Source organism: Engraulis encrasicolus, chromosome 2 (assembly GCF_034702125.1).
Source record: "Engraulis encrasicolus isolate BLACKSEA-1 chromosome 2, IST_EnEncr_1.0, whole genome shotgun sequence".
NCBI lineage: Eukaryota > Metazoa > Chordata > Actinopteri > Clupeiformes > Engraulidae > Engraulis > Engraulis encrasicolus.
In genome coordinates this window covers 52,661,424-52,679,967 of record NC_085858.1, presented here as the reverse complement: position 1 = coordinate 52,679,967, position 18,544 = coordinate 52,661,424, and the positions used below count along the sequence as shown (strand labels likewise).

General features: G+C 43.3%; 2 protein-coding genes across 2 annotated transcripts; both read right to left on the bottom strand.

Moving 5' to 3' along the window:
- Positions 1–458: 458 nt before the first annotated feature.
- On the bottom strand, positions 459–9,245 carry si:dkey-16l2.16 (ras-related protein Rab-35). Its single transcript, XM_063191508.1, has 6 exons — positions 8,505–9,245; positions 7,469–7,519; positions 5,647–5,770; positions 4,425–4,549; positions 3,469–3,593; positions 459–1,037 (listed from the first exon to the last, which is right to left on the bottom strand). Exons 1-6 carry the CDS (start codon positions 8,557–8,559, stop codon positions 888–890), a joined length of 630 nt encoding a protein of 209 aa, XP_063047578.1. The 5' UTR covers positions 8,560–9,245; the 3' UTR covers positions 459–887.
- A 1,895-nt stretch (positions 9,246–11,140) lies between these two features.
- thoc6 (THO complex 6) lies at positions 11,141–17,912 on the bottom strand. Its single transcript, XM_063216701.1, has 13 exons — positions 17,767–17,912; positions 17,443–17,534; positions 16,257–16,321; positions 16,025–16,128; positions 15,213–15,250; positions 14,983–15,031; positions 14,241–14,312; positions 13,920–14,022; positions 12,740–12,789; positions 12,416–12,478; positions 11,815–11,925; positions 11,435–11,563; positions 11,141–11,335 (listed from the first exon to the last, which is right to left on the bottom strand). The coding sequence occupies exons 1-13, from the start codon at positions 17,779–17,781 to the stop codon at positions 11,255–11,257; spliced, it is 972 nt and encodes a 323-aa protein (XP_063072771.1). The 5' UTR covers positions 17,782–17,912; the 3' UTR covers positions 11,141–11,254.
- Positions 17,913–18,544: the final 632 nt, after the last annotated feature.

Sequence of the window (18,544 nt, the reverse complement as noted above, 5' to 3'; positions counted from 1 at the left end):
ATGTGGTTACCCAATATTTGAGTCAATTCGTGACATAGAAATATACCCTCTGTAGTAAGTGGAACACTGACCAAAATAAGGTCTACTGTAGGTCATGCTGAGTACACCGTTTTACTACATGCATGTTAAGTGTTCAAATGGTTAATATGAGTGTCAATTCAAATGATGACTTGTGTTTATCATTTTTGAACAAAATTGCTTTTTTAGAAGAGGGTACATTGTTTTCAGACAAGACGTTCATTTTGCAGAAGTGAGGGTTTTTTAAGATTGGTGTTTAGAATTGTGAGAATTCGAGGCATGATTCCATAAATTGTGTGTAAACAATCTAAAAAAAAATGTAGTACCTAAAATATGTTTACATGGTGGCCTCACTGAGACGTGGTCTGCATTTGAAAAAAGAATTTTCTTTGTAATAGATTACCACAAGCTTTAAAAGAAGAAAAATATACAATCTGAGACCGCGTTAGGACTTATTTATTGCTAAATCGTTACTTTGACATCTCATTTCAACCGCTGGAGGCGATTAAAATGTTTTTTTTATTCATTAAAAAATAAAACTGACAATTCACTAGGTCATGATCACAGCAGAACACTTAACACCTGTTAGCAGACCTCACTGATTAGACAGTTTAATAATTACAATGCGACAACGGGTCATGGTTCCCTTTCAGTTAAAAAAATAAGACACGACAGACTGACATAAAAAGACATTAAAAGAAAAAAAACAGTAACACCGGAGTGACGTTTCGGCACTTAACAGTAGTTTCATCCCCTCCACTCCCTCGGTCAGTGCAATATTAAGGGGGTTTCCAGTCGTTCATACTGTGGGAGATGGGATGCTGTAATACATCTTTCCATCCCCTCCCTCTCTCCCTCCCTCCTTTCTCTCAGCAACATTTCTTCCCTCTCTTCCTCCTCTCCCTGTCTCGATGGGAGTTGATGTTGACCGTGTCCTTCTCTCGCTCCCTCTCTCTCTCCGCCCGACTCTGGCTCTGCTTCTTGGCACGCAGGACCATGTGAGTAAACGCCATGAACATCTGCACACAGAGAGAGGGGACGGAATACAATGCGTCATACACACAGCAAAGGAGAAGCCAAAGCAACAAAACGAATTCTCTTGATTTACAATGTTCTGACCAGAAATTACAAGAGAGAACACGGACAGTAAACATCAGAGCCACAAAAAGAGAAGAATTGAGAGCAACTAAGTGTGAAGCAAATTCTTCAATATTTCATACGCTGTTCAAAGATCAGGCAGACATTTTGAAATAAAGCTGAATTTAAAAATAGTGTACAACATTCAGCAAGTCCTTCACAGCTCACATGAGAAAAATAGACTCATTGCTAATGTTGGGAGGTATACACTTCTACAATTCTTGACATAATGAACTAATGGGGCAGTCATGGGTAAGCGGTTAGGGCGTCAGACTTGTAGCCCGAAGGTTGCCGGTTCGACTCCCGATCTGCCAGAGTGGTGGGGGGAGTAATTAACCCCCATCCAGTGTTCTCCCCCATCCTCCTCCATGACTGAGGTACCTTGAGCGGGACTCACTAGTTTAACGCCGTGTCGGCCCGGATGGGTTGTGCGTACTCGTGCACGAGAGCTGAGGCTGGTCATCAATCATAAATACATGGTTCTAATAGCCTACGCCTAATTTCAATAGGCTAATTGGACTAGACTAATGTAATTCTGCAGTGGTTGACATTATTTTGACATGCATTATTTTGATCTATGTAGAAAAAAGCGTTCAATTAACAATAACAGGTCTAGAGCTTTACAGGGTAATTAGTCTAATAGATAATTAGTTGCTAAGATAAATGCGGTTGCATCAGGGTGTCATTTACAAAATTACTTGAATGTGTTAACTTTTTAAAATAACTAATAGGTCCACTAGTTCATTTGATGTGTAGGTCTACTACTTCAACTGAAAACACGTAGCCTACCAGCCAGGGCTGTAGTCAAGTCCACCTTTGTAGAGTCCAAGACAAGTCCAAGACCAGTATTAGTCAAGTCCGAGACAAGTGAAAGCCGTGAAAGTGAAAGCCCATTGGGAAACTCCAACTCCCATTGTCATTGTGACACAGCACTCCACAGCACACAAGTGAACACTGCACACTGCACACAACGAAATTGCATTTATGCCTCACCCGTGCAAGGGGGCAGCCCTCAGTGGCGCCCCATGGGGAGCAGTGCGGTGGGACGGTACCATGCTCAGGGTACCTCAGTCATGGAGGAGGATGGGGGAGAGCACTGGTTGATTACTCCCCCCATCAACCTGGCGAGTCGGGAGTCGAACCGGCAACCTCTGGGATGCCAGTCTGACACCCTAACCGCTCACCCATGACTGCCCGAGTCAGACAAGTCTGAGTCCAAAGAGGTTCAAGTCCGAGACAAGACCGAGTCCAAAAAGATTAGAGTCCAAGTCAAGTCCGAGTCACATGTCGGTCAGTGTTTAACAATGAAAAGGATGAATGTCAATAGTGTGAACCTTAGAAGATAACCTATATGGCATGGATGTGAAGACAAACTTGTTTGTTATTGGATTTCAAGCTCAACTTTACAAGGATGGCCAGTGTTCTAAACAAAACTTAATGACAGACCCGGCGAGTCCAAAAGCCTAATTTGGCAAGACCATTGTCCGAGTCCGAGACAAGTCCGAGTTCAAACAATACAGAGTCCGAGACAAGTCCAAGTCCATAAAAAAACGGACTTGAGACCGGACTCGGGCCGAGTCCGGACTCGAGTACTACAGCCCTGCTACCAGCTATGTTCTGCACCGTGGGGCAGCTGTCACTCTGAATGACGTAAGGCGCAAGTACAGCCCTCCCGGCCGACACGGCGTCAAACTAGTGAGTCCCTACCCTGAGCATGGTACCATCCTACCGCACTGCTCCCTTGGGGCGCCATTGGAGGCTGCCCCCTTGCACGGGTAAGGCATAAATGCAATTTCGTTGTGTGCAGTTTGCAGTGAACACATGAGTGCTGTGTCACAATGACAATGGGAGTTGGAGTTTCCCAGTTGGGCTTTCACTTCACTTTCACTAATAACTGGTGATAACTTTAAAGGGACACTGTGCAGGAAATGGTCAAAAAAGGTACTGCAACTATGCTGCTTATTGAAATTGGGCTGCCTATTACCAAATTTGATCTTTACATGAAAGTTTACTAAGTACTAAACAAATATTTTCTAGTATGGTCCAAGTACAGTCATTTTTGCAGCTAAAAATGGCTATTTTTGGAAATTCAAAATGGCGGACCATGGAGAAGATCCCCTTTTCATGTATGAAAAGTGCAATTTTTCCAGTCATAATGAATACTTAGAATTTGATGCTGGTGGTAAGTATTCATGAAAAATGTAACATTAGTTAATGGGCAGCATGAATTCTGGAAATAAACAACTAAAAATCTCACACAGTGTCCCTTTAAGCACGGTGAGCATGTAAAGTTTGGTTCAGTGTGGGACAAACCTCTTCCACGTTGATGTTCTCCTTGGCACTAGTTTCAAACACTCTGACACCCACAGACTCGCCAAAGCGCAGAGCGTCTGCTGTCTCCACCTGCTTCTTGGACGGGTCGTCATTCTTGTTCCCAACTGAAGAGGGGGACAGAGGTTTTATCAGTTGGTTTGACAGAACACCACCCATCTTTCCTAAGCCTACAGCGTACATGGGATGGCAAGCATCACACATGCCTCTTGCATTTGGAAAAGTAATCATAGCACACAGAAAATATTTTTTTTTTTAACTTAACACATTTTTTTTTTAAGAGATTGATCTTTCACCTCATTAGTAGGTGATTACATCCAGCAGCAAATTGAAGTGCTCTTAATCTCAGATGTCATTTGAGCTCAATGGTGTCTGCCATACTGTGATGTGTTTTGAGGCTAGACATTTTCACATCCAGTGTTGAGGTATTTAAAAGTAAATTATCTATAAACAGTATACTAGAACTAGACTAGAACAGAGTTGGCTACAGTTTAGCTGCAGTACCTGTAGGTCATATTTGTAGTTTCAGTTTGTTTATCAGCTACACTTCCCTTCAAGCATGAAGTCCATGACTAGAATGTCACAAAAACCCAAGGCCACATTTCCACCACACATCACACAGTCATGAACGGAATGAGGAAGCTTGGTGACAAGCAAGACGGCATGAGAAGCAGCACGCATCTCAACACACAAGTACACTGTTCCTTAAAAACGTCCGCAGAGTCACGTCAGCATACAGTATGCACCGTGGGGACCTATTGAGAACAAAGAGCTGTCTACTGGTAGTATAACATGACACTCTCGTCTGGCTGGTAGCCACCACCAGGCTCACACAGCATTTACACTGGGCTGTGGCTTGACTGGAGGATGGGGGATGGGGTGAAGAGACAGTCACAGTACGTAAACATTGTGTACAAGCTTTGCACACAGACACTCACCCATGATCTTACAAACGTTGTCGCAGTTTTGCGAGATCTCGTTCAGCCATCTCTTGACATTCACAAATGACTCTGGATTCGTGACGTCATACACGATAATGACGCCATGAGTGTTTCTGTAATACCTGCAAGAGAGACAGAACAACGAGAGAGAGAGAGAGAGAGAGAGAGAGAGAGAGAGAGAGAGAGAGAGAGAGAGAGAGAGAGAGAGAGAGAGAGAGAGAGGGAAAAGGAACCGGATAGAGGCATTAATGACACTGCCCCACCCATAACACACACATCCTGGGAGAGGCGCCTACAGAGCTTCTACTTAAACACTATACTTAACAGCCAACACAAAGCTAGGGATGTGCTGTAACTACATGACTGTGTATTAGCCCATTATCTCCCCATGTTTGTTATTTACGTTAAAACAGTAGGCCATCCCTCAGCACTTGCCTCCTTAGCAGTTAACTACTTGAGAGGTTATTATTATCCGATAAATGGTGGATTATGTGGAGGTGATGGTCCAGAACCACTCTTGAGAAGTCTAGAAAAGCTCTACTTGCTCTACTTTCTCGACGGGGATACTGTTGTGCAGCGGGCGAATACACCTGACCACATATGGTCAACACGCACAGACCATGGAGACCCAGGTTCAAGTCCAGCCTGGGCAATTTCCCAACTCTACCCCATGTCTCTCGCCCACTCACTTCATGTCTGCTTTCATACTGCCCAATCTAAATATAGGCAAAAGCCCCATAAAATATATTTTTAATATGCCTTAATAACTTTAAAACGTCTTATTCCTAATAGCCACCACAAAACACGGGATGTAATCAGGGCTCTAAATTAACTTTGAACAGCTAGTAGATGTTAATCTTACTAGTCAAACACAAACTTATTAATAGCTAAAACTTAGCCTGGCTCTCGCGAGACCCCTAGTGCTTCGTGCATCTTCGTTACACTTCGTGAGCTCGCACAGGATGACAATCCATCTGCGCGAGAGTCAGGTTAGGTAAAACTGGCTAGTAGGTTTTCTTTTTTACCAGTCAAACTGAAATTTCACCAGCATTTGACCAGTTGGCTGGTGTTAATCTGGAGCCCTGGATGCAATGTACTGTAACAACATGACCGTGTTATTCCATGATCTTCCTGTGTTTGTTTTACAGAAGGATGTCAGCACTTGTGTCCTTAGTAGTCTAGTGCTTGAGAGGCTGTAATTGGATGGATGATTGATTACGTGGAGGTGATGGTCCGGAATCGCTCCTGCCCAGCTGTATCCCAGATCTGCAACTTGACTCGCTCCCCGTCGATGTCCACTGTGCGGATCTTAAAGTCCACTCCGATCGTAGTAATGTAGCTGCCTGAGGAATAGCAACACACAGTATATGACCTTCCTTTCAAATGATCATCTCTCATTATTGTTTTTAAATAAATCTAACTGTATTTTATTATTTGTAGATTATGGTGTCGTCCAAATCTAGATAATCTTGGTCTTCTTGTTGGCTTGGTGCCGGTACGCGTGGGCTTTGTTTTTATGAAGTCCATGTTCAAAATAATGAAGACGATTTCACCTCAAAGGCCCTTCGAGGTGAAAAGGTCTTCATTATTTTGGACATGGACTTCATAAACAAAGCCCACATGTACCGGAGGAAGGCCTTTGAGAATCTTTTTTCTCTCTTTTTGTATTGTGGATGTATTTTCATTTATTTTACAGTCAATGAAGAGGATACCATGATTTTTTTAGATGTCATTCTTTGTGAAACCCTAAATGATCAGCATCACATACACATTTTAAGAATTTATATGTCTGGGTTTGTTGGTCTAGAAGAGTAGGCCAAACCCCAGTTCAAATCAGATTGACGACTGATGTGCATTATTGAGGCTGTCTGCTGTATCATATTACTGTGCCGGCTTGTCTCCCTGGCTCCTACTGAGTACTAGGCAGGTGTGATGTCAATGCCTCCAGACATGACGTATGAGTCCAGCCAGGAGACAGCAGATGTAGTCTCAGCTATGCTAACACTACACCTTCACTTCCCCAGCAACAGCACAGCAGGCTGGTGCCATCATGGACCACATCACCTAGCTTCCCCCAAAACCTTGTAGTTAAGGTCACCTTGACAGCAAATGCCTACCACCTTGCCCAAGTCCTCTGGTTCTGGGGATTTCATATCACATTCCGTTTGGAATTGCTTAGAATAGCCTTTCTGTTGATGTAGTCACATGTTTCTGATAAAATGTTCTTCAGGAAGGTATACCCAAGCCACGTGTCTATGCTATTAGGATCCATCAACACGACAACAGAACTGCTGCACTCTGTCACAGAATAGAGTAAGCCTACATCTTGTGTTGTCCTGTGATTGAAAACCTAGTTTTCATGTGGTTGAATGTCCCCTTGGGCCATCAACAATAGCGCTGAGTATATTGGAGTTAATTGTGTGAAACTAATTACACAAATTAATGTTATTACAGTCTCTTGTGGCTCAGATCAGGCTGTAACACAATACATGCCCAAGCCTGTTTAGAAGCAATCGATAGTAGATGGCTAAATCTTGCCTCATTTAACCTCAATTGCAGCACAACCTGCCACAGCACAGAGTAAAAGTCCTGTCCTGTTCCTCCTGCACTGCTGTATATTTGTTTCCAGTTGGTTTTGATGACACCAGTTTTTTTCAGTGCTGACTAAGCCTCTATCCTACATACACTGTGGCCTACTATAGGAGCAAAATCTCAAAAAATAGTAAGCTTTACTTGCAACTCCCCTAAGCAAGATGAGGTGTGTTATTAGTTTGGGGTTTGGTGTCTACTGGATTTCATAGCTCCAACAGATAATGAAAGTTCACATAAAAGTCTCCGCACAGCAGACAAAACTAATCATTTTTTGTTTCACAGGGGAAGTCGGGTTTCGATCCAAGTACTTTTTCTATAACCACACCCTGTACAGTCACCAGTCACAGCACACTCCCAGAACCAACAGACGGCAGCCCTGTTGCTCAAACACACTCAGAGGAAGGACAGACAGGCAGGGAGACAGGCAGGCAGGCAGGCAGTGTGCTTACCAGAGAAAGAGTTGTCAGCAAACCGCAGAAGCAGGCTGCTCTTCCCCACATCTGTGACCAAAAGAAAAAGTGGATGATGAAAGGGAAAAAGAAGAAAATCAAACAGGGTCCTGTTTCACATTGACTAAAAACTGATACCTAAAGTACAGGCATGCCACAAAATGAAAGTGAAAAGTAACCACCTGACTTGTGTATGGAGGGGGGGCAAACAGAGTGAGAAGACAACATGGAACCTGACCAACAATGACATGAAATAGGAACATAAGGAGCTAGGTTTGACAACATGCAAACTTGTCTGTTTTGCGTTGCTCTAGAAGAAACCTGACACGCCAATAACGGCGGCTACATTGTTTTTACAAGCCTCCTCTCCTCCATTCTGCGCTGACTTCCAGGAAAAGCATTTGTTGAAACTAGAGTCTCGATCCCGTAAAGCGAAACAAAACAGAACAAAACAGTGTGGGCCAGGTCCTCTCACCTTCTTCACTACAAACACACACCAAAAAATGGACCCTGCAACTGCCCGTTTGGGGACAGGAAATGGAACTGCTAAAGTGGAGAAATGGGATCACAGGCCCTTTCTCCTCAAGCCCCTTAGACTTCCTCTTTGTATGACTGTGTTTCCAGTTGTTGCGTAAAAAGGTCCAGATTACACCGATATCAGGCCAAAGTGGCTACCTAGTCCTAACGGAAGTGACTACGACTATCTGCAAGGGAAATGACCTGGGCAGGCAGCTACTTGAGGCCAACTAAAGAGGTAAATGCCACACAGGAAAACAAACACGTAAGAGAATGTTGTGGGGTATTCTGTGTTCAGGTCACCACCAATCTAAAAAGTAAGGTGGTTGGTGTAACAAATTTCCACTTGTTTGACAATAAAGGAATACTATCTGTCTACCGATCTAGTATGTGGTTCTAATCACCAAACTAGTGTTAAAGAACTTGAGGTGGGTGAGTTGTAAAAAGGGGTAAACATCAATTTGTGAACAGACATAAAAAAGGACAATAAAATAATTAAAAATAGCAACAAAATACTAACTGGAGTCTCCAATGATGAGCAGTTTGAAGAGATGGTGATAGTCTTTCCCAGCCATAGTGCACAGCTGAGGCTGCTGCTGTCCTTCCCTGCCCTTCCAACAGTGTTACTTAGCAACCCTGCCAAGTTCCCCTTGACCTTGTGTCCTTTCCCCCTTTGACCTCAATGTGATGGACATGCAGATCCATCAGATCTCATGTCTGCCAGACCCGGAACATCGCATTGCATCATTGCCTGTTAAGATATTCCAGTATAAGCTTCCATCCAGGGAACACTGAGCCGACAGCTGTGTCACTTTTTGTTATTGTCGTTTCCTGGTTAAGTCAATTCAGATAGCATCTCCAACAAGTATGCAGGTAACAATGAGGTTCTGAGACACAGTTCTCTCCCACATTAGTACAAGAATCCAAAATTATGCCGGCATGTTCCAGCTTGCATCAACTTGAAGTATTCCTCAGAACTGGTTATCCTGAACTGTTTTCAGCTGAAGTATCCGGGTGCTATCTCTCCACCAGCACAGACCCACGATTCTTGGGACAGCAGCTGAGTCAGGTATGAAAAATGAAATGAGCTGAGGTCACCAAATGGTGGGCATCATTTAAGACCTTCTGTGTAGTATTCACCTATACTGCTCCGGTGTGCTCATCTGATGGGCCTTGTCTGTAAACAATAGTGCCAGTATTATACCTTTTTTTATCTCATAAACCACATCTCATCTCGGCATCTCTCTCTGGCAGGGCAAACAGGAGGCCAAGTCAAAACAACAACATCCTCTTCATGGTGTTAAATGGTGCTCAGCTGTTCCACCGGCTCCAGACCTTTCTCCGTGCTCTTCGTATGAGGTGAACAGTTCGGCTGGGGACCTTGTCCAAGTCAAACCTGCTGGGGAAGACAAGCGCACGACAATGAGTTCAACGACGTTAAGAGCAGCCGGTTAAGGAGGAATGATCCAGCTTAACCATCCGGAATTCCATTCTGAACGAGGTGGCGTGGCATCCCCCCTTCTAAATGATGCTTAGTGATTTCAGCCATCCTCGGTGCGGTGCCTATGGATGGACTGTTCCCCGGAACAACAGCTGCGCTACTAAATTTAACTTTTCCATGGCTGGGCGCGCTGCATGCACCCTCTCCCTTCCTTCAATCATTAAATATAGCTGAAGCCAGGCGGGCCACACCTAACTCATTTACCGACTGAATGCATCTGTAGCCTAGCCTACCTAGGTGAACACGAGTAGACAGTGATTAGTTCTACAGTTAAGTAAACATTATGCACTCAATAAAAGGCTTATGAAGTGGCGCTTCATTACCAACGGAAAATATTTACGAACCACATCAAACGATTGCAATCGTGGATTTGGGCCCTGGCAATCAGCACACCATATCCTCCGAGAAAGACACAGTGAGAAAACAATACCCAGTTCTATGTTGGAATTGGAAACACTGTTGCTCAACTTTGCAGGGGGGAAGTCTCATAAACGTGGCCATTGTCAACTACGCCCGATTTCTTCACCGAAAATAAATGGAAGTGAAACCAAAGACTTGGGTTAATGCAAATTCTGGTCACAAACAGCTCAACATTGTTTTGTAATTAACAGAACACTTGTGCGGAGTGGCACAAGTGGACTTGCTTCTCGAGTAAAAAAAAAAAATGAGTGGGGTAAAATAAGTCGGTGGCTGCGGCCCGATAGCCTAGTCTTTTTGTTGAAACTTCAAGAAGTACATGTACATGTTACCAATGACTTTACGGTTGACTGATTCGGCAAAGTGCACAGGCTACGCCGAAGTGCTAGCCACGGCAAGCTATGGTTGTGTTTTGATTTCCAAGTAGCCTAACCCAGACAAGCAACCAACTCCATCAGGCGATGATATCGGAACTTTGGCTACTAGACCAGCTAGCGTTGATATTTGTTTGGAATTCATTTCGGTGTCGTTACAAAGGTCTTGGCACTTTTACATTTCACTACTAATGGTCGATTGAGCCTACTTATCTTAGTAGCCAGCCCTGTAAATCGGTTAAGTAGTCTTGTCAGTAAGCCAGAATGACCGCGCGCACAACCCAATGGACAGGAAAGAATGCTGAATCACATCACAATGTAACAATTCTGTGCAGCGGAGTACCTACTCGAATACGCGGTGGTTACAAGTTGTCAGCTCGTTGACCGCGTTGTTTTCCCATTCCTCCATAAAGCGATTGTCCACTTGGCTTGACAACAAGGCTGCTGGGATCAAGACTCAGGAAAGTGCGCAGTCTGGGAATGACCACAAGACACACACGGGCACCGCCTCTGGCCGCCGCACCTGAGTGTTGAGTCACTCACTAGCCTACTATCATCCTCATGGTTTGCCAACCCCTCCCCTGTTCCTTCAGCCCCTCTCTTGATCCACTTTCAGTGAAACCAATAACTTAATTGTGTGTGTGTTTTTTTTTTTACTTTAAGATAGTGTTGGGCGCTTTACTTGACTTACTTGCATATGCTCTATAATCAAGTTCAACCTGCAAAATAGTTGTAATTATGAATACGTTGGCATTTGTTAGACGGATAGAGTTATGGCCTGTCTCCAACAATCTCATTACAAACTTTACATGTGATCATTAACAATATGCAATTACTCATATACATAATGACCCAATAGACATCTGAAAATGGAAACATTTTATTACATATAAAAATAGGTAGCAGACATCAATATCACAAGCCGATCTTAACATCTATGAGGAGTAATGGAGTTGTCAAGACCCTTTTAGGATTCTTTCAAAAAGACAACGAAAAAGCTCTGTAGGACAAGTTGGTGAACACATCAATATGGGCACTGCTGCCTCCTAGCGTCAGCACCTGAAACGAGATATGAGATTTTTCCAGTCATGCACCATTTACAAAGCACAAAAGAATCAGAGTAGTCAGCCATACACATAGACACACACAAATACTTACCCGGGGCTCGGATGGGTGCTCGTTTAGAGCCAGTGTGTTCAGGGAGGGGGGCGTGCAGGGGATCTGAGCTTTGACTTTCCCTCCCACCAGAGAGTGGTACAGATAAGGACCTTCTCCAGCTGATAGGATCTGAACGACCAAGAAAACACAAAGATGACATCCATGCCCAAAGCATATGGATGCTATACAATTCATATTTTGGATTATGTAAATGAATAAGATGTCTTTTGGGGTTAAAACTGTGTCTTTACTCTGGAATATTATTTCTCTGGATACACAAAGTTAAATGATGTGTTTATGGTGGGCTATATGTTTTCCACTCATTGAGAGTGAATAGAATACCACTGCTTTGAAATGCCACACAGCTGATAAACCCTCACCAGGTCCTGGTAGAACATGGCCTGACGCTGACAGCCGGCAATGGGAAGGACTGAAGTAGGAGACATTGAGCGCAGGTGCCAGAGGGAGAGAGATGGTCCTCCTCCACAAAGCTATGAGAGAGAGAGAGAGAGAGAGAGAGAGAGAGAGAGAGAGAGAGAGAGAGAGAGAGAGAGAGAGAGAGAGAACAACAGACTTTGAGAGGGAGGACACAGATCAAAGATTTCTTAACATTGAGGAGGGTTATAGAGTCAGAGAAGAGTGTGGTTACATTTTTTAATCGCCATTGTATCATGATTCCTTATCACAGACAAGAATGTGAAAAATCCCAAGGGGAGATACAGTACATGTACATCTTCAACAAGAACATGCAAGTTAAGGTGCAATGCAATCTTGATGTCTCTGCTTGCCCGCTTGATAGCTTGTCCACACAGACTCTAACCCCCCACTCCCATCCCTCATGTCATGAACAGAGCCCGTTTGTCATGTACACAGTATGACCCCCCCCCACACACACACACACACAAACACACACACCATACCGCATCCCCTTATCCACCACCACCATCCAGCACCCCCACCCCCCCTCGCCCCCCTTCTCACCAGCCAGTCGGAGTCTGTGGCCAGGCAGCTGATCCATCTGCCAAGCTGGGGGCGGGCACATTCCTGCCATAACACACAGGCCAAGATGGCAGAAGGGAAAGAAGGGACGCACACACAACACATACACACAACAGTTAGCCCCTTTTCCCTCTTGGGTGGCGTTCATGTTTATGTTTCTCTGGCATTGGTTACCAACACACAACTTGAAAATAGTGAAAACAAGTCAGTCGTGTCTGCTTGATCTTAGATCTATACATTGATCTTGTAATAAAGGCAAAGACAACATTTCTCACCAGTACCAAAACAACAAATGGGCCACCGTACCTGGTATTTGTAGACCTCAATGCAGTGCACTGGCTGAGCCGTCCTGGAGTCTGGGGGGGGTTAGATGAAGTGGTTAGTGAAGTATGAGCAGGTGAGGGCTGAAATGTTGTGAAATGAAAATACTCAACGAGGTCAGCTGTGGCCTAGGGAGTTGGTATTTAGGTCGGAGGGTTGCAGGTACAAATCCAGCCCTGTTTCCCCTACACATTCAGCGGTGACTGAAGGGCCATTGAGCAAGGCATCTAACCTCACAATTGCTTCAGGTTGTAACCAGTGCCCTGCAATAACTGTTAAGTTGCTTTCCATAAAAGTGTCAGCAAAGTGTACTGTAATAATATCAGTTAATATGTGACTGCATATAAAACTTGCTCTCATGAAGGAATGAAGACAGATACAGTCAATCCGGAAAGTATTCACAGCGCTTGACTTTTTTCACATTTTATTATCTTACAGCCTTATTCCAAATGCTACAAATGAATCTGTTGTCAAAATCCTACACAAATGATTCCATTATGACCATGTGAAAAACAAGTTGTCTTGACAGTTTTGAAAATGTATAAAAATAGAAAACAAAGAAATCACATTTACGAAAGTATTCACAGCCTTTGCTTAATACTTTGTAGAACCACCTTTGGCTGCAACTACATTCATTTTTTCATTTCGAAATGAAAAGTGATTAAAAGGGAGGTCATCGGTGTGTGTTTCAACTTTTCAGTACATTGAAATTGTACATTTTGAGTCTGCACCTGGCTAAAATAGATGGGTGTGAGTTTTGAATGAAATCCTATGGAGAGTATCTTGATCTGCTTCTGTAGTCACAGCAAATGTTGACATGCATGCTGCTGCTCGGCCTGACTCCATCGTTGTGTCCTTGAGCAAGATACTTAACCCCAAGTTGGTCCTGGTGGCAGGGTGGTACCCTGCGTGGCAGCCACGGCCACCAGTGAGTGAATATGAGTGTGAATGGGTGAATGTGAGGCATACAATGTAAAGCGCTTTGAGTGCTCGAAGGAGTGGAAAGGCGCTATATAAATGCAGTCCATTTACGTTAAAAGTATATGACAATTCATTGATGTAGATGGCATTTTGATTGTTGTTGGGTTTTTTTTTCGTTTAACCTGTTGATTCATTGCTCATCACTACAAATGACCTGCATTATAGTATTTGACTGGTGAGTTACCCCATATTCGCACTGAGCCATCCTCCCCTCCAGACAGGATCTCCCCTTCCCTCTCCCTCACGGCCAGGCAGTGTATGTAGTCAGTGTGGCCCTGCAGCACCGACTGGATAGGGGACACAACAGAGGGAAACAAGGGGTTAAAATGGACTTACAATGCATAGGCGACAAACATCCAACAGCAACAATTATTATTATTATTATTATAATATCTAGATAATAGACATTGTAGTTTCAGTAATAGTAGTATTATGATGAATGTCAACGACATTACCATTTCTTACAGTAACAGCTATCAGAAGTGGGAGAGAGTTGCATTCAGACCTTAAAGGCGCCACTCTCGAGGTCCATGATGTAAAGGTTATTGTCCCCTCCCCCAACAATCAAGCTGTTGTCCTGGAGAGAAGTGAAAAGTCAGGGATGGAGGGGTGGAAAGGGACAGAAAAATAGAACACAATGCACAGTTTTTTTTAACCCAACCGCTTCATATCAATGCACAAGCACTACTTCACATAGATCTTATTATAAGTCAAATTGAGTTCTACAAGTGTAAACTTGTGAACTTATAGAACCGAATTTGAGCGTGTTACTATTGACAATTGTGGCAGAACAGGGTGCACAATAACCAGCTGGATGAGGCCGTTATAATGTTGAAAGGGCTGACTGTTTGATGCTTATTGCACTCCACATAAGCCTTCCTGGCAACGCAGAGAAGCCCACCAGGTTTTCCACATGCCCAAATGCAATCTATAGCAATCTATAGCATCTATATAGTTTTCACATGTAAATCAATTTATCAATCTATCTACATATCCAAACAACACTCCACTTTCATTGGGTGTCACTCATAGGCATTATTTAGTGAGAGTATGTTCTTTTTTTGTGGAATACCCCCCAGTTCTCCATCTGCTGCTCTTGCATTTTCAGAGGCTAATCCTAAACTCCATTAACACTGTAGCTTGAGTGCTGCTCCTGACTTGCAAGCCACTTTAGCTGAACATATTTTCTTAATGCTCCACAATGTAACACATCATGCACTTCACACATTGCAGACCTGTGAGCTCACCTTAGGACTGAGGGCCATGGCATTGATTTCAGGGATTTCTAAACTTGTCCTGAAAAAGAAAAAAAAAACCTCAATAAGTCCAGTCAATACAAAAAGACAGATATTATGTTTGACACAAACACCATGTGTCAATATTGATAATTGATCTAAAACATATCCCAAAAAGCTTTTTATAGAGGAGGAATCCTAGTGCATAGATGTATATTAAACAACTGTGAGAAGCATCTTACTTGTAGTTGGGCCTTCTTGTCCAAATAGCTTTTGGGTTCTATCGAGGGAGGGAAACAAAAAGACAATAGTCTGGTCACAATTACCCCACATTCCAGAAAAATGTCCATATCATTGGTTTTGGAAGTCATCCTTAAGGGTGACTCAACGGCAGTCCAGGGTAAACGGTTAGGGTGCCAGGCTTGTAGCTCAAACGTTGCCAGTTCCATTCTCCTCCTGCCTGATTGGAGGGGAGAGGAACTAACAGCACTCTACCCCATCATCCTCCACGACTAAGGTACCCTGAGCATGTAGTGATGTGTCGGTCGCGAACAAAAGTGCAGTGAGCAGTAAGCGCAGTGGAGTGCAGTGTCACAAAGACAATGGTACTAGTTTCTCAGGTAGGATTTAATTGATTACATATAATTTTCAGAGCTGGCTCTCCATTTCCGAAGGCTTAAAGGGACAGGTTTAAGGAAAAGAGTTCTGGTATTGACCTTAATTCCGGTAGTTAAGTCAAAGGAAAAATGGTCCGCCTGATTGTGGCTTTGACCAGTAGCATGGCGATGCACTTAACAGAGAAGCCTCATCATCTGAGGATTCTGATATAGTGACAGCCTGCCCAGGCCAAGCTTGTAATAGGCTACAAATGCACTACAACTAAAATCCTTAATGCGTTCAGTCGATAACTCACCAGTATCCAGAAGTTAATTAATTGAGCCAGAAGCAGCACGTATACACATTGAGCCTCAGTCACTACAAGAGGCAGACACCAGTAGCCATTACATTTTGTCCTGCAATCTCAAGGTCCCCATAGTGAGCCGGCCCTGCCTACCCTTTTGATGAGGTCAGACCAATTCCAACAACAGATCTCGCCATTTCCCGCACTTATCAGCTGGCTATCCGTGGAGACCAGGCAAAATACTGGGCCCTCATGAGCTGGAAAATAAAAAGTCACAGGACAAAGAGATCAAAGTGTTAATAATGGCATATAATGTAGCCTACTACAGATATAAGAACCAGACAATGGCAGTGTGTTGTTGTGATGGAGAGGGATTGAAACACACCTGTGAAAGTGAGGACTGGTTTCTGACTCAGATTTGTTGCCTCTGGACTGAGGGCTGCCGTCAGACTGAAAGGAGAAATAGCACACCAAGATTCTATCAAGTCCAGCCCACATCACATTGAATACTATGGAGTGGTGTAGTCCACGTAGAACGCAGGTATACACAGGGTTCTTGGCCTTCTTGCAGGACTCAGCAGGTCAAATTTTAGACCTTTTTCAGAACTTTTGAGACCATTGTGAGCAACATTTTAAACCAGCCCCAAGCATTATCATTAGTTGTTAAAGGATAACTCCAGCCAATTTCGACATGCAGTTGTAATGCTCACGCTACCCTGGACTTGTCAGTACCTGGGATATTTTTTCCAGCCATTTCCTGGTCATTGTAATGGGGGCAGGTGTTTGTTTACATTTCAAAAAAACATTTTATTGATTCCCATCCAAAAGGTTATGCAACATCAGCACACAACTTAAAAAAAAAAATGTCCTGCAATCTCCTGCACTTGTCCTGCAATGTCCTGCACTTGTTGTTCTGTACATCTCCTGTGCACTTTGTAATTGCTTGTGATGTTGGCTTGATTATGTCCTCTTTAGAAAGTCGCTTTGGTTATAAAGCGTCTGCCAAATGCAATGTAATGTAATGAAATGTAACTTAATGTAACGAGCAAACAGCGATACCTTTTGGGAAAATATTTGGAGTAGGCATATGTTAGGATTTTTTTTAAAAATGTAAACAAAATCTGCCCCCAATAGCTCATGTCTCAGAAAGGGCTGAGCCAAATGCAGCATCACCGGTGGGTACTGAGAAGTCAAGGGTAGCGTGAGCAATACAACAGCATATATTATTGACATTGGCAGGAGTGCTCCTTTAACACTGAGCGTATAATACAGAGTGTACTGTACCCACTTCAAAATTTCAGGGATTTCAATACTCACTTAAAATTGATTGATCCATTATTTAGAATAGCACAAATATATACAGTATACCCACTTCAAAAAGTGCTCAGTCAAATATACAGTATACTCACCATAAAAAGTACACTACACCATACAAGAATTGACCCCAACAGACAAGGAAGGAATGGCTGCAACTGAACCTCCCACTACCGAGGAATGTACTCTCTCCATCCATGCATATTATGATCAAATAAAACAACAGTCAAGCTTCAGTTTTAGAGTGATCCAAGTACCTGAACAATGCAATTTCTCCATAGTTGTTTCCAGCCGCCAAGAATCGTCCACAGGGTGAAAACCTCTGGGAGAATACCGACATGTGCAGAAGCTAGGAAAGGTGTTGGGAAGGCAACATAAGTTCATAAGCAGCCATTATGTTGATCAAATAAATTGCATATGGCTAAACAATAAGGTGACAAATATCACCAAACCCCTTGTGTGAACAAGTAATGCTTTGAAGCTTGCATTGAAGTCTGAAGACACGTCCATTTCATTTCATACGTCTACAGCAACCACAGAATATAACGAAAGAGTGTAAATATTTGAAAATCGCCGTGTACCTCAATAGGCCCCATCGCTGCAAAGAATACTCCTTGCTTGTTTAAGCACAATATAGCAATGTGTTTGAAAATGTACTGTACTCGTGTTTATTGTGCTACCTCTAGCATTCAAACGTCGTCGCATGCATTGTACGTAATCGAGGAAGAGCGCTGCTTTGAATCATGGGAAGTGTAGGCCACACGGGAAGTAGCATTGCGGCATGCAGGTCCAGTTCAAAGGCAACCCATTGTATGGCCTGCATTTCAACTGTGCTGTTTAATATATTGTACAGTTAGGACAGAGAGCACAAAAGCTGCAAGGGCACCTTAGTATTTCTTTGATTTATTGCTTGCCCAAAGGGTGTGCCTAATTAACATATCTCAATCGTACCTGAAATGCCATACACTCTGACCTTTGACTTGTCTTATACACAAAGGGCAGTATTACGTCTTTCCAGGAATTCCACAATCACAAAGCGATTCTTATTTGAGTTAATAATCTATCGATCCCCTTCACAAGTCAGGCAATGCAACAGGCGATTCACTGGACTGTTTCCAGGGTGTGTAGGTTGAAAACCCCACGAACACTTTCTTATGGACAGCCCCAAACGCAAAATAAACTTTTTGAATCATGACTCATTTAGGCATCGGCTGACCAGTGAAGGTGGTTTATAAACTTGGAAATGTTGCCTAGTCTCCCTCTAACTGAGGTAAGCCATGAGTTATACTCAGTGTACATTAGTCAATTGAATGCATTCTTGTGACTGCTATCCGAAAAAGAAAAAAAAGAAAATCCTCC

Coding starts and splice junctions, on each gene's coding strand:
- thoc6 (XM_063216701.1), bottom strand. Junction 11,926..12,415: donor CCACAGACTCCGACTGGCTG/GTGAGAAGGGGG, acceptor TCTCTCTCATAG/CTTTGTGGAGGAGGACCATC. Junction 11,564..11,814: donor CCATGTTCTACCAGGACCTG/GTGAGGGTTTAT, acceptor TTGGTCGTTCAG/ATCCTATCAGCTGGAGAAGG.
- si:dkey-16l2.16 (XM_063191508.1), bottom strand. CDS start 8,559: ATGGCTGGGAAAGACTATCACCATCTCTTCAAACTGCTCATCATTGGA. Junction 4,550..5,646: donor TTCCGGACCATCACCTCCAC/GTAATCAATCAT, acceptor TCTCTCTTGCAG/GTATTACAGAAACACTCATG. Junction 1,038..3,468: donor AGAACATCAACGTGGAAGAG/GTTTGTCCCACA, acceptor CTCTGTGTGCAG/ATGTTCATGGCGTTTACTCA.